At 40.4% G+C, this 26,937-nt stretch overlaps 1 protein-coding gene across 1 annotated transcript in view; it reads right to left on the bottom strand.

The window, feature by feature from the left end:
• FAM171A1 (family with sequence similarity 171 member A1) overlaps positions 1-26,676 on the bottom strand; it is an 87,376-nt gene extending 60,700 nt beyond the window's left edge. Inside the window, exon 1 of the mRNA XM_053950495.1 lies at positions 26,172-26,676. Coding sequence (XP_053806470.1) covers positions 26,172-26,265 — 94 coding nt within the window. The 5' untranslated portion in view covers positions 26,266-26,676. The remainder of the gene's footprint in view (positions 1-26,171) is intronic.
• Between the last annotated feature and the right edge of the window lie 261 nt (positions 26,677-26,937).

Raw genomic sequence — 26,937 nt, 5'->3', positions numbered from 1 at the left:
TTAAAGAAAACAGAGGGAAAAAAGCTACATGAGTGAAAAAAGAGCAAATTTAGATCTTAAAAAAATGTCCTCAATTAGCTGCATGATCATTTGACTGAAGGGATGTTTTTTCCTGAGCATCCAACATATAAGAATACGGCAGCTCCCAACCCTTACCCTCATTTGCCTTTTGCCCTGGAAGAAAACAAAAGGAACAAATGTACACAAATTTCTTCTGAGGACAGAAAGCTCCTCTGGCACACACCATTGGAAAACAGCACTGATACAATTATCATATGGAAGCAAAGCACACAGAATTTCAAAGTGTAATTTGACTACTGTCTGGTTTTTAAAATCACATTTTTTCTCCAAGATACTAATTTCTGTTAAGTACAAACCTAATTCGCATTATAAGCATGTTAACTTGTAATAGACAGAACTTCATATTCAGCTGTACCAGAACTGTTCTGAGCTACTTAAGCAACAGCACACAGATGCCACTCATTTGGGGACTCTGGATTAGGCAACAAACCCCACAGACGGGATAACATCAAAGAAATTAACCAGTAAGGGGGGTCCTTTTCTCTAAACAAAGCTTGGTTAGAAAGATCTGGAGGATCTGCAGATTTGTCCATTCAGTACCTCTCTTGCTCTGTAACTTTATCAGTGCTACTGGAGGAATATCACTATACTGTTTAGATACGAGGGGAAAAACTCCTTTAAGAATGCAAATACTTATGGGTACTTGAAATAAAGACATTTATAATTTTAGTAGCCTCATGATCCTGTGTAACAATTTTTCAACAGGAAGTAACACTACAAGGAAAGGACTCCATCTTGGATTCAGGAATCCCAGTTATTACTTTCTCCAAGCCTTGACTTGTTGCTAAAAAGAGTGAGCATGAGCATATGTCTGTGTAGGGGAGGAAAGGAGGGAAATCTGCTATAAAAACTGATGCATGATGACTTTCAGAAAGTACCAGAGGAGATTCCAACTTGGTCAAAAGCTACTGCAATTTTTCCCAAGAGAAAGATATATTTCCTCTCTCTTCTTATGCCTAACTATCAGCTTTTTGCCCCCCTACATCTTAGCAATATAATTTACATTAAAAAGCAGCAAAAAGTCAAGTTCTTCTTTGGTTTGACTCAAATTGCTGCTTCCCTGGTGCTGATTGTACCCACAGTCCTTATGTGTCCACTCTACAGATTTACATCTCCGTGGTAAGTCATGACAGTTGCTTAATTGTCTTTAAATATCAACTTTTCCATAATCCACGCATCCCAATTACCTTGCCAGTGAATGTATCTGCAGCAGGTTGGAAAGCAGGTTGAAATGAACACATTTGCTGGTATAAAAAGACAACCAGACACCACGGTTCCACTGAGAAGAAGAACGTTGTAGCCTCTTGAGCTGTAAGAATTTTGAAAAGTGCTTTTTCTCAAGATAAGAAAACTATCTAATCAGAAGACTCTTCCCCAGGCAGTTCTAGGAGTGTCTGAAATCAAGTTCAATGTAAGCCACTGTCAAGCACCTTATATCTTGACAGCAAAGGCAAAATCTACAATGGAGCATGAATTACCATCAACCTCCTCAACTAACCAATTAAAATCAGAGAGCCTCTCAACTGCCCAGTCATTTTATATTTGTTAAGATATCAACAAAAATTATGCAAAATATTAAAAGTAAACCAACTCCACCACTGAGTGAACTTTTTGAAAAATGGGATGGTATTGTCCTCAAAAAACAAACATATCCCAATTATTCCCCAACTGCAACACAGGGTACAGTGTCCTTTAACTGACAACACGCGAGGCAGAGAATTGACTACCCCATTGATTTCTGTTTGTGTGTTTGAGATGGGTTTTAGCCACACAAATTTAAGGTTATCCAGAGCCAGAGGGTAGGTACAGTGCACCTGATAGATCCTCTGTGACAGAACTCAGTCAGTGCTTTGACTAAAATCAAGTATCAACGCTGGGAAATGAGGCTGAACCACTAAAATGTGCCTTCAGGCAGTTTGGGTGGGTTTTTTCAATGGCAGCTGCAAATGTTACTTTACAGATCAGAGTCTCCTGAATTATGTATACAAGATGAAGTCAAACCAGTGATCCTATAAACTCCATTATCTTTTGCTGGGTTCAGCAGTTTACTAGTGTGACTACTGAAATAATTAAACCTATTCACCTGATTAAACCATTATATTGACATTTCCAAAGGCCATACACTCTTTATATTTTAGACACAGCTTAATCTACACTCAGCCTCAAAATACACAATTATTATAAATTAGCAATATTTTACTGTGGTTTGGATTAAGTTAATCAGACTTTAAACCAACAGATATCTTTTTAAAAAATAAAAGAATGAAAACAGGATTTGCCACACCAGATCAGGCCACTACTGTATCTAACATGGTATTTGCCTTCAGCATTGGCTCGATACTGTGGATTGGCAAGAAAGTGACAAAGTCAGTCTAATTAGAAAAAAAAACAGTTACATAACATACATATATGGAAGTAAAAGAATAAAGGACAGTGTAAAGGGCAAAGTGTATTGTCTAAGATAAAACCATGTAATAGACCATGCATTTGTCCAAGAGTTAATTCACTGTTCACGGTTATAACTCTGCAAGCAGTCCAAGGAACACTTAAGAACAATGTCAAAGTATTCTCACAAGCACTGCAAGTGAGAGCAAATTTAGAAATACAACAGATAATGGTAAAATGACAGATGGGGCTCTGTCTGTCAAGCACTTATATTTGATAAAGTAATTTCAAAAGACCTAATGGAGATGAAAATTTTCCAGTGGGTGCAAGAAGAGACACTCTTCAGATGTCATTCATTCCAGAAGAGACTCACCTTGGGTACAGTTGCATATATATATATATATATATATATATATATATATATATATATATGGGGTGGTTAACAGACTTTAGGTAAAAAACTCAATTAAGAAGAAAAGGATAATTTCTTTTTTTAGCCCAAACCAAGTCAATGACATGGTGTGATGATGGCCAGTGATGGTCCTAGTACAGCCAAATGCTGGTAAAGGCAGATGAGTGGTTGGGGACAAAAACAGTGGAACTGTACCTCAATTTTCACATTTGCATAAGTACCAGTATATTCATTTTTATTAAGTAGTTTTGCATTTTGTCAGGTGAGAAGAGTTGCTCACAATGTACAGACTTTAAGATGTTTCATGGTTACCAAGGAACTTCCCACAAGGGACTTATAAATCAGGAAACAATTCCCATATCCATGTTACTGGGGGTTTTTTTTCAGGCAAAGAATTGCTCAGTTCAGACTGAACTAAGTTAAAAATCTACATTTCTTGTAGACAGACACAACAGCCATGGGATGGCATAGTATGGTCTGCTGAGGTCCAACAAAATTCTGAAGTAATGGATAAAGAGAGGAGAAAATTAAACCAGGAAAAAAAAAACCAATTCCATTCCCCTGTGCCACCTCCTTCCCTCTCCCCTGACAAAAGAAAAATCTATGAAAATACTTGAGAAAACTAGCCAGAAAAAGATCAGCTTGCCAGTTAAGCCATAGTGGTATAACATGTACCACACTGTAGCAGTAAGCAAGGCAAAAGACAAGGCCACACAACAGATAAAGAACTTGTGCCTGGTATTAACTTTTATTGCTGCTTCACTCTGATGGTTTTCAAGTAACAACATAAAAACTAACAACAACAAAGCCAAATGTAAAAACAGAACATTCTTTGATTAAAAAAAAAAAAAAGTTAAAACATGAAATATTATTGAAAATAGCTAAATAGTTATTTGCAGTAAACTTGGACAGACTTAGCTGTTTGGGGGACTTTGTGAAGAAGGGTATTTCACAACCCAAAACATTCTCACAAAATCCTAACATACAATTCCCACTAAGAAGGAGGCAGAAAAATTGAGGTTAAATAATATATTACACTTTTAATATGGATGTGAAATAAAGGCAAAGGAGCATGCAGAGAGGATTGAATTTCCCAGGACAAAGTACAACATACTAAATGGGAAGACTGCCATTAGCTATTTCCAAGATCATGATTTTCCACAGACAAAATCTAGAGGTTTCTGTTGCTCTCCTGTGAAACTTAGCAATATGATGTATCCAAGTTAATACCTGTGCCAAGGTCCCGTTTTTGGCACTATGAAAGGCAAAGAAAAAAATTACCATATTCTGGCAGCTTTATGAGCTTCTTGAAACAAGTCAGACCACTTCCTCTACAGAAATTTGATTTGTATACTAAATGAGCTGAGATTCATTGAAACTTTTACATTTTGCACAAAAAACTCATTCTAATGTTTCTACAGTTCTGAATTATTTCAGCTGTTGGTCAGAACATCACACTGTAGCCAAATATGAATTAATTAGCTCTCTAAATGAAGAGTATCCCTCTGTTCTTATCCAAGTGGTAAGAGTACTTGGATAGTCTTTTTTAAAGCTTCCACTTATGCTGTTTTATCACCCAAGTCTTTTACACTAAAACAAGCACACAAAAAACCCCACAGATTAATGTTTTGCAAGCAGATTTGCTGGAGAACACAGGCACCATTAGATACATTTCACTCCATCAAGTCAAAAGGCAAGGTGTGCAGTAGTCATACCTTTGTGTGATCGTAGAATAGGCACTTAACAGACATTAAACTCTTCCCAAACTTAAGAGCTACATACACAAGTTTCCTTTGCTTTTCAGTTACTCTTACTATCCAGGGGTGGTTTTGTATTAGTGTTTAATAACAGGTGAATCCATCAGAAACAAGAAAGCAAATTCTTCCATATTCAACTGTCATTCACATCAGCCCTGAAATGCAGTTACATATTTTGCCTTTCAATCTCTTATCTAACATATTAATTACTTTCCATGTGGACTGAGAATAAAACCGTAATTACTTTCAATTGAGTACAAGTTCTTTTGCATCAAGAATGGAAAAAATTACTTTGAAAATAGTAATCTGTATAAAAATTATCAAGGAACACTAACATACAATTCCTAACTGCAACATAAGTACAAACTGTAAATCTCAAGAAATTAGAGAGTCATTTTTTCAACTCTTCGTGTTGACTTCAGTTTGTAATTTAAATACTGTGTCACCTCAGGCCATTTTTAGAACAGGGGTTTTTGTTGCATTCCACTGAAAAGGAAAAACTAAAAACAAAGGAAAATATTTTCGCTGGACCTTCACTGTACTATTACCTTTTTTTGTGCTTCTATTCTTCTCACTTTTTCTTAGTAGGAGTGTTTTACATTAGAATAAAGACCATAAAGGAATCTTGTGGGTAGCCAGATCCAGGCCTCTCTTATCAGCAGAAACATGCACCAAAAAAAGTAAAGATTTTCAAGTTCTGTCTTAAAAGAGGTAATTACTCATCTTCCACACCCACACAACTGGCTGCCTGCCAGAAGCCCACTCCTCAGTGGCTATTTCTTTTACCTGCATATTTTTCTCAAGGCCAAACTGTCAAGTGCTATATCTACCTTAAACAAGTCCTTTCTATATCTGCAGAGAGAATCACTGTTTACATTTATTTGGAGTCTTATAAAATAACCTGTGACTGACCAACACTTTTGTATCTGTTTCCTCCTCTGTAACTAAGAGCTGGTAAGCCTCCAACTTAGAAATTAAAGTTATTGGTCCCTAAATAGAAAAATTTATACTGTAATATAGTTGTTTCATTTTGTAAAGACTCTTATGAAAATCAAAGCTTTATAAATGTTATTACTAGAAAGGTGAATGAAAACCTACTAATATAAATATTCCACATCTCTTCCCAGGCTACTGTGCTTGGTCACACAGAAATATTTTAACAATGTCAAATGTAAAGCAAGATCCTTACAAAACACTACTAACAGTTTGTTACTACAGGTTTGGGGACATAATCTGAAAAGGAACAACACTATTATCCCATTCAATACTAACAGGAGCTTATGTGCAATGTTGACATGTTAGAGAAAAAAGATCCAAAATAGCTTTTGCAACAGTCTATCCATCAAAATCTTAGCTTTGTAAAAAACAACTAAAATAGTCCTGAATGTTCTTTGCAACAGCCATTTCCCACCTCCTACAAATAAAGAGCAAAAGTAATATAAAATGACAGACAATTTCCCTAACAAAACAAACTGTCAAGAAACACAAACAACAAATCCCAACAAATGTAATTCTAGCAAGGTAGGGCAGCAGGTCATATGGATTAACCTGGGGATGGCAGAGTCCAGCCTTCAAACAACCAGCTTGAGTAAGAAACATCAAGAAATTTTCCCCAAGCTCTCCCTATGCCCTTTTTTCTTTTATTTTCTTTCTTTCTTTCCCTTCCTTGAGAGTTTTACAAGTATCGGGATGAAGTGTTAGGTCACAGAAAGCTGAAATTCACAAAAGAACATTGCAATCTGTACTAGACAAAAATTGAGTTAATTATGCCACAAGGAAAAAAAATGCATGATTGAGCAAGTTCATGTGTAGTGCAAAAGCTAGGTAGGAATGAACATGATACAAACAAAACATAACATTTAATAATTTATTTATTATCTCTAATCATCACACAGTGATGTTTAGATGAGTATTCAGGGCCTGAATTGTCTTACTGCCTCCTTTCTGGGAAAAGAGGAAAAAACTGAATGTAATGGAGCTGCCCAGGTGGCATGAACTGATAGCAAGAGAATAAAACCAGTCCCTCGTGGCTTCACCAAGCTGTGAGGTCAGGCTACTTATGACAATCTTTTCTGTATAGGTAAATAACATTCACCTCTGATTAAGCAAAAGAGAAAGACAGCTTTTTGATTGGGATCAAATACTGCGAGAACGGCTGTTCACCCAGATACCAAAGGTGTGTGCAACAGTGTAACCACAAACAGCAGCAGCAGATAAAGATGCTCATGCTCAAACTGCCCAGCACCATCCTCATCTGAATGTTATTAATCCTCCAGCTGAAGGACTGCAGAGTGCCAGGTGAGCACACCTCATCCCTGTCTGTGCAGCCAGGCAGTGACTCCATGCACCAACACTGCTCAATGGTTTTGCTGAAAACCAGTTGGAGTTATCCCACCTGTGGAATGGGGATCTTGCAGTAAACTGCTGCAACATCCAAAGCTGACTGTGCTAGATCAGAAACAAAAATATGGAAATATTTTAAATGTAAGGAGGAAATAGTACAAGGAATATGTTCTAAAACTGCTTATCAAATAAAATATAGATGCCAACACATATGGCACTAAAAGCATACAAGCAGGGCACTACCACAGCTCAGTATATATTAAATTCTACATAGCCAGAGCACTGAATAGACAGATGAAGAGTGAAATCAGTGTTCCTGAGGCCACAGGCAAAGGTGAAACATCCACATTTTCTGGCAGTTCACTGGAATCATTGCTGTCCATATTTTAACAACAAATGCTCTGAAAGCAATACAACGCTACTTAAAATAACCTGGCATACTGTATACTTCTTGGCTGTGGTATAGAATTAATTTTGAGGAAACATTTGCTTGATTTCCCAGACAGGTATCCTTCTACTGAAAAAATAATTAGTAAAAGTTTGACAATTCTCTCAAACACAGAAATCTTTCCACTCTTTCTGGTCTTAACAGTAGCAGCACCTTCTAGCCAAGTACAACTCAGAAAAACCAGCTTTGAGTGTGGCATAATCATGCTATGTCACAGTTTTTCCTCACTTCCTATTTCACTGGAAAGATGATGGAATCACACTTTCATTGGTGCTCAGTGATAGAACAGAGGCAGTGGGCAACAACTGAAATAAAGGAGGTTCCCTCTGAACATCAAGAAACACTTTCATTGTGAGGGTGACTGAGCACTGGCACAAGCTGCTTAGGTAGGTTGTGGAGTCTCCACCCATGGAGATACTCAAAAGCTGTCTGAAAATAGTCCTGGGCCACCAGCTCTAGGTGGTCCTGGCTAAGCACGGAGATTGGACTAGAGGTACCTTCCAAACTCAACCATTATGTGATCCTATCTCCATACTATTTCAATGCCATTCCCCTGTTTGATGGATATTACCCATCCTATTTCCCTCCTTCGACTTATCTCAATATTAACTTCACAAAATTAAAGTCAGAGCAATTGTACTGAGGTACATAGAAGTTGAAAAAACAACTTTGTCAGGGAAATAGATAAAATCTTCATGTCTGCAAGCTTCTCTCTTTCTCAATTTTCCAAGGTGGTCTAAAAAGTTATTGTTCTAACAAATAGGACCATGTGCATACTACATTCATTTGGATAACACTAGTGAAAGAAAATATAAGGGATTATCAGGTTCTAACTACCTTACCACCTGAATAAAAACTAATTGATTTCTTTTCTGAACACTTGTGGTTCTGTAGTTTTCAGCATCTCTGTTGGTAATGACCCATGTACCCAATCTTTAGTTTGTAAATTTTAAATTTACCTCTTTTTTTATTTTAACTGGGTATTTGTGCAACTGCAACTTTCACTGAACTCAACTAGATGGATCAAGCTGTTGGGTTACAACCCTGTCTATGCACATGGCAGTAAAGGCCAGCAAAATACCGTATTCCATGGACTTTAATATTTCAGTTGCTCTGGCAGATAAAAAGTATTGAAAAATTTGCACAATATTACTAATAACTAATATTTCAAGTGAAATGCTTGGAAACATCCTCTGACTCATAATGGTGAAGTCAAGCAGAACTCAATTTTAAGATGAGGCCAGTAAGATTCAAAAAAATGCTTACAAGGTACTTGCTAAAGAGATGAAAATCCAGTCTGTTCCAGTACCATATTCCTACACTTTCATAGGGTTCATGATTCATATTCAGAACTGCACTCCAGACATTTTTAATCAAACACGTAAGTTAACATATTGCTGTACTTCATTATCTTTCCCTACAAAGTGAGTTGTGGGCACCACCTGTAATTTCTGCAGCATTACACTCATAGATTGCAGGGCAGAAGGGCCATTTGGAATGATCAACAATATAATACTAAGGAATTTCACCTAGCCCTCACTTCTGCTCTACATACAAGCACCAGCTGCAACCATGCAGACCAAGCTACTCACTCTGAGAACAACATGCAGTCATTCTGCACACCAGAAAGGAGAAATGAGACAGCTTCCCTTTACTTTCAGCTCACAAAAATTTGCTTTCCATGTTCAGCAGGTAACAATTATCCTGCTCCAGGCTGAAAGCAAAGCCGACAAGGTAGACTTATGAGATCAAAGCAGTGGGGAAAAAAAAGTTGAAAAATAAAAAAATCAGTAATCCAAGAATCAAATACAGGCTATTGCTGGTGCCTATAATAGCTCTCAGAAAGTCAAATAAACACAGATGACGAGCAAGGAAATCTGAAGTTTACGTAACACACAAAATCTCGAGACTATTAGCAAAAGTTATTAAGTGTTCCAAAGTCTGCAAATGGCCCCCAAGGAAATAATTCTAAAATAATAATAATAAAAATTAACCAGAAATTACAAATTGCATTTATTCTGGCATAAGACCTGTATATTTCTTGGAATTAAATATCTGTCTTTCTATTAAAAACATCCATGTCTGTTCAAGCTGGGTTTAAAACATGACCAGAAGACATTTACTAGATTAACACCCTTGCTATCATGTTTTAATTCTTTAAAGACTCACACAATAAAAAGTCAGCATCTGATTTCTTAACAGTTAACAATAAGGTCAATTTTTTTTTCATTTAAAAAAAAACAAAACTAACTTTATTCCTCATTCATAATATAAACCAAGAAAGAAATTAAGGAGTTAAAGCTGTTTTGCAGCTGTTATTTTAAACTCCTTTGGGTTTTACAATTTTCAGAGCATGTCAGTTCCTCCACATTGGAACTTTTTTAAAACACCCAAGCAGAGGAATGTCACAGCACCATCATCTGCTATAAGTACAATAGTCAGAGATACGATACAGCAGAGGACCTCCTCCTCCAAATCTGTCACTTCTAATAAGTTATGGAGTAGCCAGGAGCTGGTTGAGACCAGACAGACAGAGAAATCAAAATTAAGAGAATATGTAGAATCAGACATGACCTATATAGAAGTGACAGGTTAGGCTGAAGAGAGCAGTATGATTTCTTAGAGGGAGAAGATATGTATGGACAAGGGACAAGGACAGAGCCAATGACTACTCAGTGAAAAGGACAAACAAGAGCATAAAACCTTGAGTACTGTTATTAAAAAGCAGCACTTTGAGGCAGTATTCAAGCACACAACACACTGGTTTCTTGTTAAAGGTGCTCAGAAAGTAAAGACCAAAAGTAAAGACCACTAAAACCCAGCCACAGTGAATTCAGCTCAGAGACAACATCTGCATTGCAAGACTTGCTGCGCAAATGCCACACAGCAATCAGATACTGTCTTTAACCAGAATACCTAGAATAGGTTTTGCACAAGTAAGAAAAATAAATGCTTATGTTTATAATCCTTTAAACAAATGCCCTTTTTCCCATAAGCTCATCTTTTCCACACCTATTGAGAAAAGCTATTCCATCATACAAACATCCCGTCACTACATCAAGTCCTTATATCTGGGCAATACAAACCCTCTCTCAAAGAGAGATCCAGTGAGAATTGAATAAAGAAGTTAGCATTTCAAGATAGATAAAATGCTACCCCATCATTTCATAACCTTGCACTAAGTTTACTTCCTCTATTAGTATCCACTTCCATTAAGTCCAAGCTATCAACATGAGCTAGTAAACTGCCCTCCAGCTCATACTCGGTACCGCAGGACAGCAACTCTGAAGCGTTCCCGAGCATGCCAGCTTTTAGCAAATAAGACCTTCTTCACTTACCAGCTTAGAACAAGCAGCCAAAGCCAGTAAGACACCAGTATGTACCTTTCATGTTTTCTACTGTGTTTACCTCTTTCAACTATTTGCATTTTCAGATGAACTTGTTTCCTGTTTCTACATTACTTGCTTTCTTCTATTGCACAGCTTACAACATTAGAAGGGGTCTCAAAGCAGAACTTCTAGTATTTAGCTCCCTGGCAATGGAAAACATTAGAAGCCACAACACCTTGACAGATTACAGCCCAGCAGAACCCCAGTCACAAGCTTGAGGCCCTCATGCACTACTGCTATCTACAGATATCTAACACTCAACCAAGAAGTTACAAGAGTGGTAAGCAGGGAAAGCCCAGCATCTCCAAGCACTGAGAGCAAAACAATAAGACATCTGTTCCAAGCTCACACAGCAAGGCAAAAACAACTGCACAGCAGCCACCATTCTTCTGAACAGGAGCCAGTAAGATGAATGTTTCTTCATTTTCCCCAATGAGTTCACAAAATGTTCATAAGAATCATCCTTTTATTTATTGTAGATCCATACAATCTGGATGCTTTTCCCAAAAAGCAGCAGCAGTGGGGCATGGATGAGGGTGAAGAATAGGAGCACAGCCTGCTCACTGCTCTACATTCAGTCATACCAGCCCACGCTGAAGAAGTTGCAGTTTAGGATCCTCAGTTGACAGAAAGCCAACACAACAGACCACCTAAGTCTGGATGCATCATGTCAAGAACACAAAGGACTGGCCAACACAACAGCAGTTGGTAGCCATCAGATACTGCCATGGCTGTCAAGATAACCAAGCTTCCCTCAAGTATGAACAACAAAGAAACACAGTGCTCACTACAGCCTCATCTCTGCACATCCCTCTGTGGTACTGAAGGCCAGCAAAATGCCTCATTCCACCTACACACTGAGCATCTCTCACAATGAGCATCAGGAAGTACTGAGCAACCAAATCCTTCTCAGTCTCTTCTGATGGGGATTAAGAATCTGGGAAAGGAACCAGACACATGGATTAGAATCCTTCAGAAGCTAAAATGCAGTTGTACTTCAAGCAACTGGAACAAGCTGAAACACTGCCAAGTTGTCAGAGACTTAGAGTTATTAGAAGGAACACAACTTAACTCCTTCATGAGATGTGACACTTAAAGACATGATTTAGTGATGGACTGTTGTACTAGGTGATCTTAAAGGTCTTTTCTAAATGATTCTATGATTCTTCAAGTTAACATCCAGGTAAGAAAACTTCAGCAATGCACAGCAATAGTTTTCTGTTGGAAACACAGGTCAGAGGCAAGTTCACGTGAACCTGACAATTCATATAATGTCTCCAGAATCGACAAAAGGATGTGTCTGCACAACCTCCAGAAAAAAAGAATCAGGAAATAACTAAGCAACTCTTAGCAAAATTACCTGATAACTATTAATCTCCTTTGTACTTTGGCCTGAGCATGCTCCTTGCTCTATGGCAACACAGCAGCACACTGAGGATGACACATGTTCATCTCCTCTGAAAGTCAAGGTCATCCTGACTATGTGAAGAATTACTGGCCACTCCACAAGCTGATTATCTACACCAGAACTGCTGGTGATTGAAGTCCTGTTGTCAGAAATTACAAATGTGGCAGAAGATTCAACTACCAGACATATTCTAAAGGGATGCTCAGAGTGCTTACAAACCATTAAAAAAAAAAAAAAACAAAAAAACCAAAAAAAAAAACCAAATAAACCCCACAAAAAAAACCAAAAAAACAAAAAAAAAACAAAAAAAAAAACCCCAATGTACAAGACATATCATGTCATGTTACCTAAACATGTATCTTTTTTTGTTGTTGTTGTTTGATATTCCTGCTAGAGAAAAATGACAGCATATCAGTTACAAATAACTATATAGAACAGTTAGAACCCAAGGACCTACTATGACTACCAAAGAGAAAAATCTACCAGTACTGATTTTCAGTAATTTACAGAGTCATTTCAGTCATTTACAGAGTAAGACATCTGATTCAGCATCTGGTCAATATTTAGGGTATCTTAACCACCCTACTTATCTTAATACAGATAAAAATATAAACAGTAGGTCAGTTCTCCATTTTAATGGTAAGTGTATTTGTGTGTCTAGAAAGGATATTTTTAATAGTATCAAAAGCACTATCACAAGCTAAAGGCTGAACTGTCTTGAGCTATTAGAATGAGAGAAAAAATTCTAAGTGCTATAGTTTTACATAAAATATATAAAGATCTAATACTAAAGTTGACTTTTTCTGATAAAATTGGAAATTTCTAAGAACTCACAATAATAGTATGAGATACCATGAAAACTGCAGGGAAAAAAAAAATCAACCAGGAGCCAGCAATGTTTAATTAGAGGTCTCAGATTGTTTAAAAATCCTGAACAAGGGAGTACATATATTCATCCACTCAATTAGTTCACATGCTTTCTATCTGCTAGCAAGCAGTTGTTGCAGATCTACCTGCCATGAACAAGAAGGAACAAACACATCTGTATGCATGTGCAAGCTAAAACTGCTTTGAACAAAACCAGTGAGCAGAAAAGATGACACAACTTCTGGTGTTATTGAAATATCCACAGGAATCCAAGGACAAAATTGAAGCTATGTATCCTGGAGAACACATTAATTTCACAGAATAATGACCACATACAAAGGACAATCTCTGTAAGTTGTTCAAAGTACAGAGTATCATGCCATGAACACATAACTGAAAATGGTGGAAAATGCATTACAGTTTTACTACTGTGAGGTAAGCTTTGATTCATACCATATGGCCTTACAAGACAAGCATATGTGCACATCTGCACATGTGTGCATGAATGCTGAGGTCTCCAACCAACTGCAGCCATCCCAGTTTCTTAGCAGAAATAAGAAGACATGATTCCAACAAACAAATACATACTTTTTCAAGAGTCACTCAAAAAAACTAATCCTACTGACTCACAGTTTTTGTCTCGGAAACCTGGTAATTAAGACAAACAAAGGTGTGAAGATAACTAGGTACTCTAGCAATACTGTATTACTGTATTATAGCAATACTAATTTTCATGCTCATATTTGTTTTACTCTTTACAAGGCTTAGAACCCCCCCCCAAACGAAACCAATCACACTAATACATGAATAATTCATGACAAGGAAAGGGATTAATAGACTTACAATTAAGTTCTTTTATTTTTCCCTGTTCTTTTTAAGGTGGTACAAAACACATTGTTTTTTATTTTGCCCTCGGGTGAGGTCCACTGAATTCAGAGCTATCTCACAAAATCAGAGGTCATCAGTTTGGGTGTAAAGTAGCAAAAATATTAAACTTAATATTATACTGTAAGCATGGAGAACACTGAAAAATACAATTGGTTATCAGCAAAATTCCTGAAATCAACATTTATCAGTGTTGTCTCACTCTCTGAATTAAAATAATTGCTTCCTATGGTATTTTCTGCGTTGTAACTACAGACAAGTATTGACTTTTTAAAAGCACCTTGAATTTGAGGTGTTTTATCCTCCTGCTGCTTCAGAGCATGAAATAAGATTCTGATGTTATCTGCAACATCAAGTTCTGTGAGTATGTTTGAAATACAAATTTGTTTACAAGACTGTATTTTAAAATGTAGGTTAACTTCTGTCAAAATGAAATAAAGCTAAAAACTAAGCTCAACTCAGAAGGAAAGGGAAGGTGAAGGAAAGTGAAGAATAAAAGGAAGCAGGATCTTAGTAATCATAGCTGGAATCCATTCAAACTTCATTTCCTATATAGGAACTTTCATGCCTTCCTATCACCTTTATGCTTTTTATTTTTGCCCCCTTTTTTAAAATCTTCTTAGTTTCTTTACATACCTATATTCAGGAAAAAAAAAAAAAGCTTGCCATTCATTTTGGGGACAAGTTGCTGTATATATAAAAAAAACCCCTCAGATTTAAATATCAGTATAACAGGTGGGGGCTCTCCGCATTCCCAGAAGGCTGAAAGCAAGCCCGGACTGCTGACACACCACTGTGCTGCCCACTGCCAGGCAAATTTCTGGCTTTACCCTTTACACTCATGCAAGTGTGTCAAAGAAAAGCATGGAACTGCAAGAAGAGACGGAATAAATCTGAACATTATTTCACAAGGGTCCAAGCAGAAGCTTCATTACTAAGTATCACTTAATTCATTAAAAGTTCCTTAACCACTGAAGCAAAAATGGCATGAATTAAGAACAAACTCTTGTGTGGGCTTGATTTACTTCCCAGCCCTGACCTAGACAGTGTATTGTCATGGTCACTGCACTTTCTCTTTACTCCTGACCTTATTTTATGCACAGCAGACATACCCTACTCATCCTGTGACTAGAGAACAAGCAACAAGCCTTTCTTTTCCAAGGAGGATACACTCTTTTATTCATTTGAACTTTTATTACTTTCATTATACACTCAAGAAGCTGTAAGAATAACTTAGAAGATTGAACTCAGGAAGAGAAATGCTGTTCTTTTTGGCAAACATTCCCATCGCCTTCAAAGCCTTTAGGCTGTTAAAAGCTATCCAGAATTATAATATTTGGAGTAATGAAGGCAGCATTTTACTATCTCCACAAAGACATACCAGAAAGTAAGCAATGATCTGCAACCCAATAATGTCAGATACCATTTGTTTAAAGCCAGTCCCATGATGCACCAAGGCTCTGTCAGGATGGACTGTTTTGAGTATATCCTTACTAGCTGTTATCCTGTACAGCATTAGACAGAATGGCATGAAGTTACAGTGAGGCATGGGATTTTCTGCCCCATGTCATCATCATGCTAAGGAAACAGTGCCGCTCATTTACTTTCCCCCCCATTCACTATATTCCTTCTTGGAAATGCTAACATCATCACAGGCACACAGAGTACATGAGAGAGCTTGGCCAGAAGAATTTAAGCTTTAATATTTTTCCCCCTGCAATCCGGCTGGGGTAAGGGAAGATGACATTTGATAACCCTGAGCAGCTAACTGATGCACAACTTGATCCTCAAATGCATCAGAAATTAAAAAGCATCTTTGTTTATGTCCAATCATCTATGGTAAGCAAAGATTCTCTACCACTCTTCAGGTCCTACAGGTCCTCCTAAGGTCTATCACATATTAACGAGTTATAACTTGAGAGCTCATATGCATTTTTTTAAAAAAATTTTTCACCAGTTTAAAGTACACTTCAAAGCATGCATTAACTTGCACATAGGAATAACCATCACCTTTCTAGGAGTCCACCACAAAAACTCCTCGACTGTTTGCCTAGCCCCTCACCCCTCAAAACTCAAGATTATTTTTCTGTGCATAAAAAATCTTGAGACATGACATTACTGACCCCCTCTCTAATGACAACATCAGCTGAGAGGGCTCACTCAACTCTTTATGCAGAAATGCCTTAAAAAAAACCTCAAACAAATGAAAAAAACCCTCCAAGATTCACTGAGAGATTACATACAGATAAAATTACTAATTAAAACAACATCTTCACCAAGACACTGAACACAGCTAAAGAATGGCACGTAGTTTTGGCTGAGCTAAAGCTTCAAAGAGCAGGTAAGTATTCATATCCGACCTCAAGAAGGAGGGCCTTATCAAATTTCTGGAAAAACGAATGGTTTTCAACAAGAACTTTAGTACGGCAGATTCTCTTCCTTCAACAACTGATTTTTAAAGTACTTCTACTAATTTAATATTCTAAAGCCCACTGCAGTTATAGCTTACAGCAATAAGCAAACTGGAAATTCATCCCATTTTAAGTTCTAGCTCCTACTGCTTCAGGCTGCTTGAAGCAACTGTATATTTAATTTTCACGTAACATGCTAACAACAATATTTACATTGACTAAGTTTAATGCCGTAGTTCCCTCTAAAAAGTTTTAACTAGCAGTATACTAAAGAATGAAATAAAAATTCCTTTGTTCTTATAGGACAGTTAACTTTTGAAGAAAATGAAAATGTAACAGCCCCCACACACAGGTTCACCACAAAACAACGAAAACCCAGCTCTCATTTCAAACATGTGTTCCTGGCTCCTGTAAATCATACATCATGAACCTAGAGACTGGCCCAAGCTTAAGTTACATCCCAGGACTTCAAATGCTGAAATAAACTGTGAATGCTGCAAGAATATTCTGGGTAATAGCAATAAAGATAAGAGATAAGTATATCGTTGTGCTTCACTGTGTCTGTCAATGTTATTACCCCAAGTAGCCTTTTTAACTGCTGTAATATTTGTCCAGGTCAGCACACAGCACACTCAGCACATTTCAAAACTTGCCAGGACCACAATGCAGAGAGAAGTAAAGAAAGCTCTCATCTTGAGCTGATGGTTCTCATTCTGCAAACATAATGCAAAGCCTGGACAAGTTTATCCCCCCCCCCCCCCCGCCCTTGTCCACCTCATCCCCTGCAGACCATCAGTCCTGTCTCCAGAGCTCCTGGATACATTTATTTCTCTAGAAATGCTTGCCCAATTCAAACAGAAACAAGAAAAGGCCATGAACACTCCCTAGCACACTTTCCTGCCTGTCATCATTAAAAATAAACCAAGCCTTTCAGGATGAGAGGGCCAACACAGGGACAGAAGGAGGAAGGGTAGAATAAAGAGTTAATAGTTCTTATCTCTCAGCTGACACTCTAGTCTTGGAGACATCAATGCAAAAGTGCAGCAGCTAAGGAAAGTAAGGCAATTATCTGAAGGAAGGTGGGAATCACTCTGGCTGGCAGACAGGGAGGAGTGACCAGACACTAGCAGGCATCATGTGCCAATCATGTCAAATCCTGTGCTGACAACTTGCTGGCAAAACTTACTCTGCCAGAAGACTATGGTAAATGCCAGTACTGCCCCCATGTTTCTTTAGCATTCAAATAAACTAAAATGCATAATTTCATCTCAAGCCCTTTAGAACATCCAGAGAAAAGATGACTCAGGTACTAACTCACCTGTTCCCCTACAAATGGGAGAAACACTTGTGAGCACTTGAGTCGTCACTGTACATGTCACAGTACACTTGAGCTGTAACTGCGGATGGAAGTCTGTTTAAATTTCCATGCAGGGTAAAAACTGGAAATCCTGGGCAGGGACAAAAACCTGTTCTGACAAGAGATGGGTGCAACTGAAAGTGCCTCAAATCATCTGCCAGCATCCACATCCAGGTCTGCCAGTATTAACTGTATAATGAAGTTTTTCTCCTACTGTAAGCAAATTGGTTTTTCAAAAAATTCTTTATGCTTTTACTTTGAGCAGTGGGATGGTATCATACGTCTAGATAAGAGCAGTTTCCTTTAAGTAGTAACTTCTAGAACAGTTACCTTTCTAAATGCTGTCCCTTAGGTCTTATGCTTTAGTTCTACAAAAAAATGTAATCCTGCATCAACTGGCACTGCTGCCATGAAGTCCTTGTTTTCCCTTACCAGCTCCTTCCAGCCCTTTCCACTGCACCAGCAAGAGCATTTGTGTCATTTCTGATGAATCCAGTCAGGAAAATGACCCAGGTGAAGACTGAGCTGATGCAAACAGGAGTTTTCATTTGGATAATTTCCTTGATCTGGTTTACCACATTGCTACACAAATGCCAGTGTGAGAAAACAAAGATGAGAGTAACGATGCAATTTAATTCAGAATAAATCAACCCCTGGGAATACAAAGCTAATTAAAAACATGGCAAAAATACATAGGCAAGTCCAAACAACTCTACAAGCCTCCTTACTTGTTTCTAAACTTTTCTGTTTATTTACTCTTGGGAGTGAAACACTTAGGTTCATAAGCATAATGCTACAAAGACAAATGGTTTAGAAATGTAAATAGACAATAACCCTTGTTTGAGTCTTGAAAAGCACATAACCCAGCCAGGTAATCCAAGAGTGTGTTCCTTCACATAGTTTATTACACTGTATATATGCAATAGCTCAAGGCCAAGCCAGAGGGCAACACGGAGGGAGGCAACAGTGAGGAAGGATTCATCTGACTAAATGGGAATTCAAATAAGTGTTGTGTAGGCTGCCATGCTAGTCACTGAAGATTCACACAGTGGATATTCATCAACCCAAATGTGCTTACTCCAGGTGACAGGAATGATACTTGGCTCCATTAGGTGAGATTATATCTTCTTGTCTGTAAAAGGACTTGGGCAACTCACTACAATGCAGACACTTGAAGACTGCAGACGCCCAAGTCAGACGAGATGCCTCCCATCCTGGATGCAAACTGCATATCCCTCACATGAGGAGTACTTGATATGTACAGACTGCAATATGAGATATTTGGATCTTAACCTTTCACAACTTTTCACAATATCGTGAAGAGCAAGAGAGCTGGACAAAACTGCTGATACATTAATTTCCTTGCAGTAGCAGTAAAAATGCAGCTTTTACCTTAATTTGGTGCTGTTTTCTTAGCAAGTCTCTCAAAATCACCTGAGAAATACCTGCTGTTGTGTTAGTATATGCCTTTGCTTATAAAGGATAAGAGACACCATGTTTCAATAATGACAATCACAAAGGTGGGATGAAACAAGAGGAAGAACCCAATACCACTATCACTTCTATTCATCAATGCAGGAAGAAGGGCTCTGTTTTCTTTAACAAAGCAGGAGTACTTTATCTACTTCCACCTCTTATTTATCTCAGCATTCATTGACTGTCATGGTGAGCTCCTCTTTACTGCTGAACACTATTATTGTATTATACCTACCACATAGTACAGCAGCCCTCAGCACTCCTGCAGCTACAACTAACTGGAAGCATTATGCACCTCATTGGATTCAGCTTCTTTGTTGTCCCCAAGTTGAAAGGATGCTGCTACTTCCTTCCCCTTGGCTTCTGCTCTGTGCTCCATTTCCTCTCTGCTAACTCCAGCTGCCACTGTGTCTCCTCAAAGCCCTCAGGGCAGAGAGGCTGAGGGTGGCTCCTTCAAGTGACTGCAAATCCAGCAAGGCCCAAGTGGTGCCCTCTATACTGTTACACGCTCTTGCCTCTCCATCTGAAAAGCACCCACAACAGCAGCAGTTTGCCATGGTGCAGTTCCCACTCACAGCAACAGGGAGGCTTCACCTGCCAATGCATGAGGTGTAAGAAAATGAACAGAGACAGGAATTCACTCCCTAGGATGCTGCCACTGAATGGCACAGGTGGCGACAGCTCACAGAACTGCAAAAAGTAAGAGTAGAAACAATTAAAAGATGCTTTGGTGTTGGATTTCCAGGGACTTTTGTCCCCTGCCTGCATAAACTACTTGTACTCAAAACATACTTTTATACCCACTGCAGCTCTGTTTAAATATACCCAATCCCCAAGTAACTAGTAACACCCTAAGTAATAGGGAGTCAAATTTAGAGACTATACTGTACATAAATGAATTTTTCCTTCAGTTTTTCCTCAAGATCTGTTGCTCTTCAAGGTAGCAGGAGTGGCATGGGTACATCTGAATCAGAACATCAGCATTTTACAGAAATGAAAATGCTGCTCTATGTTGGAATATACTTAAAAATACTCCTTTCAAGGGCTCAGACATGCCATTATGTCAACTGTGATTCTGTCTTACTATTTTAAGTGGAAGATTCAATGCATTTAGAAAAAGCAACAAAAAAATACAGTATGTTCATATTCTTATGCCTCTGTATAAAAAGTACATATGTATTTTCCAGTTTCTAATAAAACTAAAAATGGTATTTGTAAAAAGCATGTGTATAATGCTTATTACCCATGCACAGCAAGCCAGATATTACATTAACTGAAAGCTTAATGCAAACCAGCCTTTAGAATAACGTTTCTGGAATTTCTGAAGGAAAAAAAAAAAAAAACACTCAGTTCTCTCTGGCACTTCCTAAAACAAAATGTTTTAGTGTACATTATTAACATGTATTACATTAGTATCATTACACTGATTTTTTTCTAGTAAATAAAACCATTTACACACACTTCTTGCCTCCCTTATTTTTGTTCCCTGGCATGTATATGATAAAACCATTGGGACCTGTGGGAGAAACAGAATACGAACACCACAGTTCTCTCAGAAGTTGCCTTCTTTCTTTCTATCTAAAGGCAGAACAGATATATATACTGGAGCAAAGGAAAACTGATGTTAAAAAAATGCAGCTTGCATAAGGTAATGAATGTATAAGCCAAGAGAAATACTGAAAGTGCATTGTTTTGATTTCAAGTTGCATGTATTTCTGAGAGATTACTTAGTTTGCCTTTGGCTGACTGGAAGAACACTCCTTGAATTATAAGCTTGAGGTTCACAAAACTGTATTGATCCAATGTACTGGCATTTGAGATGTGGAATAGAAGCATCACTCCTAACCACACTGCTCTTCAGTGGTGAGACTTCAAGCAGGGCTGTTTAGAAATGCCATTTAAGCTCAACCTCCAACTTGCCAGGTACAGCACATTCCTATAATGACATGACCAAAATGTTGCATTTCCTTGACACACATATTCTTCTTGATTTTCTTCCTGTGCCAAGCCTGGCTTTGTCCACAGAAGACAAAAGTAAAGAACTAATCTGAAGTTTGTAGTAAGAGGAAGTGGAGTGACATTTCTGTTCCTCCATTTATCAAAATCTCTGGAGATTTCTGATATTTTAAAAAAAAACTAAATGCACAATTCTTCTTCCTCCGCAGCACACAAATACATATAGTCAAGCTTCTGTTAACCATTACAATTAAAAACTGTAAAATTGCATTTCATTGGTACCAGAAACTTTTATTTGAAACCATTCACTTAGCCAAAAGTTGACATAGCCATCCGTAAAAGATTCATGAACCCAGTTTTAGTCTCAAGCAGGAAAAGGCATCAGTGCGGTGTTAAAAAAAAAAAGACAAAAAATAAGGAGAGAGGGAGAAACACATGGCAATTAACACTATCTGAAGACGTAAGTGGGCAAAAAAGACACAAAACACAAGTGGACCCATAGGGAAAGCCAGCATATGAATCTGTCACTTCACGAGTCCATACATGCATTATTAAAGGTACCTTGAATCACTTAGTGCAAGATATTACAAGACAAAAGGGTGAACACAAATGCTCAGGAGAAAAAGACTGCAGTTTTAAATCCTCAGATCACCTAGGTAACTTGTTCATCTGAGGGAAATCAGTTACTAGGCATTTGCAGGCATTAGCATTTCAAGACAAACATGAAAAAAAACCCAACCAAAACCTAGTGCTCACCTGGATCTGATAATTGATAAAATCAATAAACACCTCATCTTCATTAACATTTTACAACACTATCTACTATGGAGTAAACTGGCTCCTCCACTAAAATAAAGCAACGTCTTTTTTACTGCTTTAGAGCAATTTAGCTTCTACTCTGAGGAGTCCATTTGTGGTCGCAATGAAATAAACCTTTGGATTTGATGGTCATTAGTAATTTGCAACTGAATGAGAAGAGACAGTAGTAAGGCAGTGCAAAAGGAGAGAAAGACTATAAAGACTATTTCTGCATCATCTGAACTTTAGCATAATTGCTCTAACTGCAAGCATGGGATAATCAGTTTAAAAATAAACAAACAAAAAAAAAAACCCAACCCAGAACTGGAGGGTCTTCTCAGAGCTGTTACTGTGCTGTCCAGAAAAGCAGACTTTGCAGAATGTCCCGCTGAAATTAGCTGACAAATTGAAGATGTGAAGTTAGCTTCTACAAAGTAATGGAATGGAAGCTTGCAGGAAGGCAATTCCAAAAAGGAGCACCCAAGCATCAACCTTCGTGTCCTCCATACACACAGAGGGGAAAAAACACTGCAGATTCTGACTAAGCAGCAGCATCTGAATTTTTATTTACCATCATACTGGAAAACAATTATCTACCTAATCTCATTCTGGGATTGTGAAGGTGGGATATCCTGAGCATATTTGTCTACTGGTAGGCTAGTATTTGAATTGGGTGCTATTTATTACTCAAATGTTATTTTGTTATTCATAACTTCTTAATTTTGAACAACTAATAAAATAGGAAGACCAACTGAAATACAAGCTAAAACCATACACACTCCAGCAGACAAATACAATGCCAGATTTCAGCACTAAAACAGAATATTCTAGGATTTCTCTAAAAAGACCACCCTAGCAGCTACAAATGAATGATCCTCATCTTCTACTGAAAAGCGAAGTTTACAGGCGATAAAGAAATTTAATCCCTTCCCAAATTACACTGATTATGCTTACATTTTCCCTGGGTTAATGTTACATCTTCATATAACTCTTAAATTCCTATTTGCCAGAGGTCTGTTGTTAGGTTTTACACAAGACTTGTTAATATGAAAAAACATGCACCGTATATTTTGTGTACTCACCAAACAAATAACCAGTGCCAATAGGAATTCAGCTTAAGGGCTAGTTTGGAGGCTTATTTGTTTCTTTTAATATTTGCACACATTAATTTCAGCACTAGAAGAAACTGAAGTTCTGGAATACCTGTTAGAACAATTAGAAAACCCAACCAAAACCAAACAAAAACCCCACAAAACCATAATTTAATCCTCATCTAAAATACCTGTCATCTCATCTGAAATACCTGTCAGGTTTTACATACTTGAGAGAAGTTACAGTGGTAAAGGTTCTAAAGGGTACCTTCATGGACATCTAACAGACTCGATGCTGGGGTTCCAAGTATCAACACTGACAAAAGCGAAGGCATCTGCAAGAATTTTACCCAATTAAAGCAAGTTCGTTACTGAGACTTAGAGGGTACCTCTGTGACCTTCAGAGGCCACAAGAGATCTGCATAAAAAATTAATTCCATTTTCTAAATACAGTGCTAAGTGCAGAGCTTAATAAACAGTACTTCCATATTCACAAATTACGTAATCAGTCTGGCTGAGGAGAATTTGAAGCTGAGACTGTCTGAACATATGTCTGAGACCAATAAAGGAGAGAAATGCTTGATCCAAAGCATCCCTCCTCTTCCTTTCCTAATCAGAACACTGACTACAAATGCCACCTTCAAAAAGCTCCAAATCCAAGACCTATATATTTGGCTTGTTAACACAGACATGGAACATCTTAACCAAGTCTCATTTGATCTGTCCCACCATGAGGAGGGTTCTCCACCCCAGTCTCATGTAACCCATCCAACAACAAATACTGCAGCTGAAGCATTTATTCCCTAATGGCATGCTCCGGCTTTCTAACCTCTACCTTTATTTCAATCACTTGGTTTTTAACTAGTCCATTCACAGCCACAAAGGAAAAGACAGTCATGTGCAAACATCCCTGAACCTTGGCGGATGGCCCTTTACTTGTACCTATAACTGTGACCATGGTACTAAAAGGGCAAGAGGAAAAACCAGTTAGTTTAGGTTTTACAACGATTTAGCACTTACTGTGCTGTGTGTATAAAAACTGGGAATGTACCTAGTACTAAAACTCTTTTCCCTAGAAAATCATCACACCCGACAACCAGGAAGTTATTCAAGGCTACAAGCTGGCATCACATAAACTTTCAAAAAAAGATTCACAGTAAGGAGGTGGTAATTAGGAAGCAGAATACACTTTGATACGAGATCAGCTCTACATATCCCCTTGTACCAATGTACATGTCCAAAGAATAAAGACTGGGCTTCTAATCAGGCTTTGGAAAGTGGTATTATGAAAACTCAGATGTTCTTACATGGAAGACAAAATTAGACATTTCTATTTCAATAAAGATATTCTCAACTCACTGACATAGCTGTTATTACTCAAATAGTCAGCCATCAGTCTTGATGTAGATGTAGCAGCTACAGACAAGCCTTCCCATGCCATCTGAATTGAGCCTGACAATAGAAGACGAGTTGAAAGGCACCAATTCTGCCAATACCTCACCACTTTGATTACATGAAGGAGATTTTCCATATGATACAAAAATTATAGTCGATTTTGATATTACCTTGGTATCTGAAGTGCTAGCTTCATTGGCCACACACAGCTCTGGTTTTCTGGCATATCAATAAATTCAGTGTATCTCAAGTTTAGTGGCCTCTGAGTTTTAGTTAGTGGTTCTTACTACAGAACAGCTATTTTTTTGTCCTTTAAAAAAAGCAGAAACTGGTATTACATTTGATGTCAGATTGCCTGGCATGGTAGGTTTTCCTACAAGACACCTCTGCCTTTTGACTACTCTGTGTGTGAACACATGCCCACCCAGATTCGACTTAGGGCACCTAAATCCAGCCATGAAAGAAGGAAATCAAAAAGGTTACTTTCAATGTTTTATTTCTTGCAGTAAGCATCGTTTATTGGTCGTTACAACCTGTGTGAGATAAGGAAAGCTCTGAGGAAATAGGACATAACCAGACCCTTCACATGGTGCACATCCACCCCAGCGCAGTGGGAAGGATGCTGCCAGCCTGCTGCCATGGAGGCTCAGCCAGTACATGATTGCTCGTCCCAGATGACACATTTAGCCATTTGACAATACATACCACAAGGCCAACGCTGACCACAGGGGAGTATGCATTTCCTTCTAACACGTCTTGTACCCCTATGTACACAAGTTTTCTGCATCCTGACATACCCGTGGTCCCAGCAGGCGCGATGACGCCGCAGGATCCCTACTGGAGCCCGACGGAGGGCTTGCCTTCCTGCCACCAAACGCAAGGCCAAGGGCGAGGAGGGCACGGCGGTGTTTCCCCCCTCACCGAGATTCCACACGGCGGGGGGAGGGCTGGAGGGCAGGTGCACCTCGCCGGCCGAGGGGCTGCCACACCACAGCACAGGTGAAGATCAGGCTGGCGCAGCCCAGGGCAGGATCCGCAGCCCGGCACAGGAGCATCAGGAGCTGCTCCAGGTGCCCCCGGGCGCTCGGGCACTGGCTCGCTGCGGCTTCTGCGCCCGCCCGGGTGAAGGCGGAGAACGACCCTACCCGGCCGGGGAGCGTCTCTGCCCGGCTGCCCAGGGGCAGCGGTGACAGACCCCGCCCGGCCGGCGGGAGCCACCGCGCCGAACAAAAGGCCCGGCGGAGGCCCGGAAACGTCCCGGGGCCGCGGCCGAGCCGCGCCGTCAGCCCAGGGGGCGAACCCCAGCCTGGCCGCCCCGCACGGCCTGAGGCCGCCGGTGCCCCTCACCCGCCTCTCACCGCCGCGTCGGGCCCTGCAGCGGGCACGGTGAGGAGACGGGAAACCGGGGGAAAAGGACGCAATGCAACAGCTCCTGCGGCGCCGAGGGACGGAGGGAGGAACGGAGGGGGCAGCACAATGAAGCCAGCGCAGCCCCTGCCCCTGCCAGTAACAAAAGCTCTCCAGCCGCGGGGCTGCCCCCGCTTCTCCGGGCTGCGCGGTCTGCGGCGGCCGGGGGAAGGCAGGAGAGGTCTCACATCACCGATCCGCTTCCCCGCCGTACCCTCGGTCCGGCCCCTCGCACAATGCAGCCCCCGCCGCCCCGGGGACCGCCGCACAAAGCGGGCCGGTCCCGCCGCCCATCCCGCACCGACCTTGAGCCGCCTCGGGCGCCCCTAAGGTTTTGGTCACCGCCTTCCACACGTTGCAGCCCAGCAGGCAGAGGAGAAGCGCCGCCGACCTGCTCATTTCCACCCGCCGCCGCCGGCCGCCGCCAGGGAGAGAATCGCCGCCGGAGCCGCTGCCCGGAGGAGGAGGAGAAAGAGCCGCATCAGGGGCTGGCCCGCTCCGCGCCTCCCTCCATGTTGCCGTGCGCTGCCCCTCCTGCTTTCTCCGCCTGCTGCATTGTCGTCCCGCCGCTGCGCCCCGGCTCCGCGTCCCGCGCTGTCCCCCCGGGCAGGCGGGCGGCGGAGGCGAGCAGGAAGGAAGGGGAGGCGGGAGAGCTCCGCGGCCCCGCTGCCTGTCCGCTCGCGTTTATTCTTTAATTCCGCTCCCGTTTATCCCCCCGCTCTCCCCGCGGGAGCGGCCCCGGCTCCCCGCCCGCCCCTTAACCCTTGGCGGCACCCCCTGCCCTGCCCGCGCCCGGCGGCGCAGCGCCCCCTGCCGCCCGCGCCCCGCCCTGCCCCGCCGCGGGGCTCCTCGGCAGCGCCGGTGCTGCCCTCGGCCCGCCCGGGGCGGCCGCGCGTCCCACGGGGCAGCGGAGCCGGGCCGGCCCCGCGCCCGCCGCAGCCGCGCTCACCTGCCGCGCTCACCTGCCGCGGGGGGCCGGGTCCCGCCGCCCGCGCCCGCCGCCCGCTCTCCCTCCCTTAACGGCTGCAAAATGGCCTCCCCAGCCGTGCCGGCCCCGCTCGCCTCCCACCG

Source organism: Vidua chalybeata, chromosome 1 (genome assembly GCF_026979565.1).
Source record: "Vidua chalybeata isolate OUT-0048 chromosome 1, bVidCha1 merged haplotype, whole genome shotgun sequence".
In the NCBI taxonomy this organism is placed as follows: Eukaryota; Metazoa; Chordata; class Aves; order Passeriformes; family Viduidae; genus Vidua; species Vidua chalybeata.
This window is presented reverse-complemented; position numbering and strand designations above follow the sequence as displayed.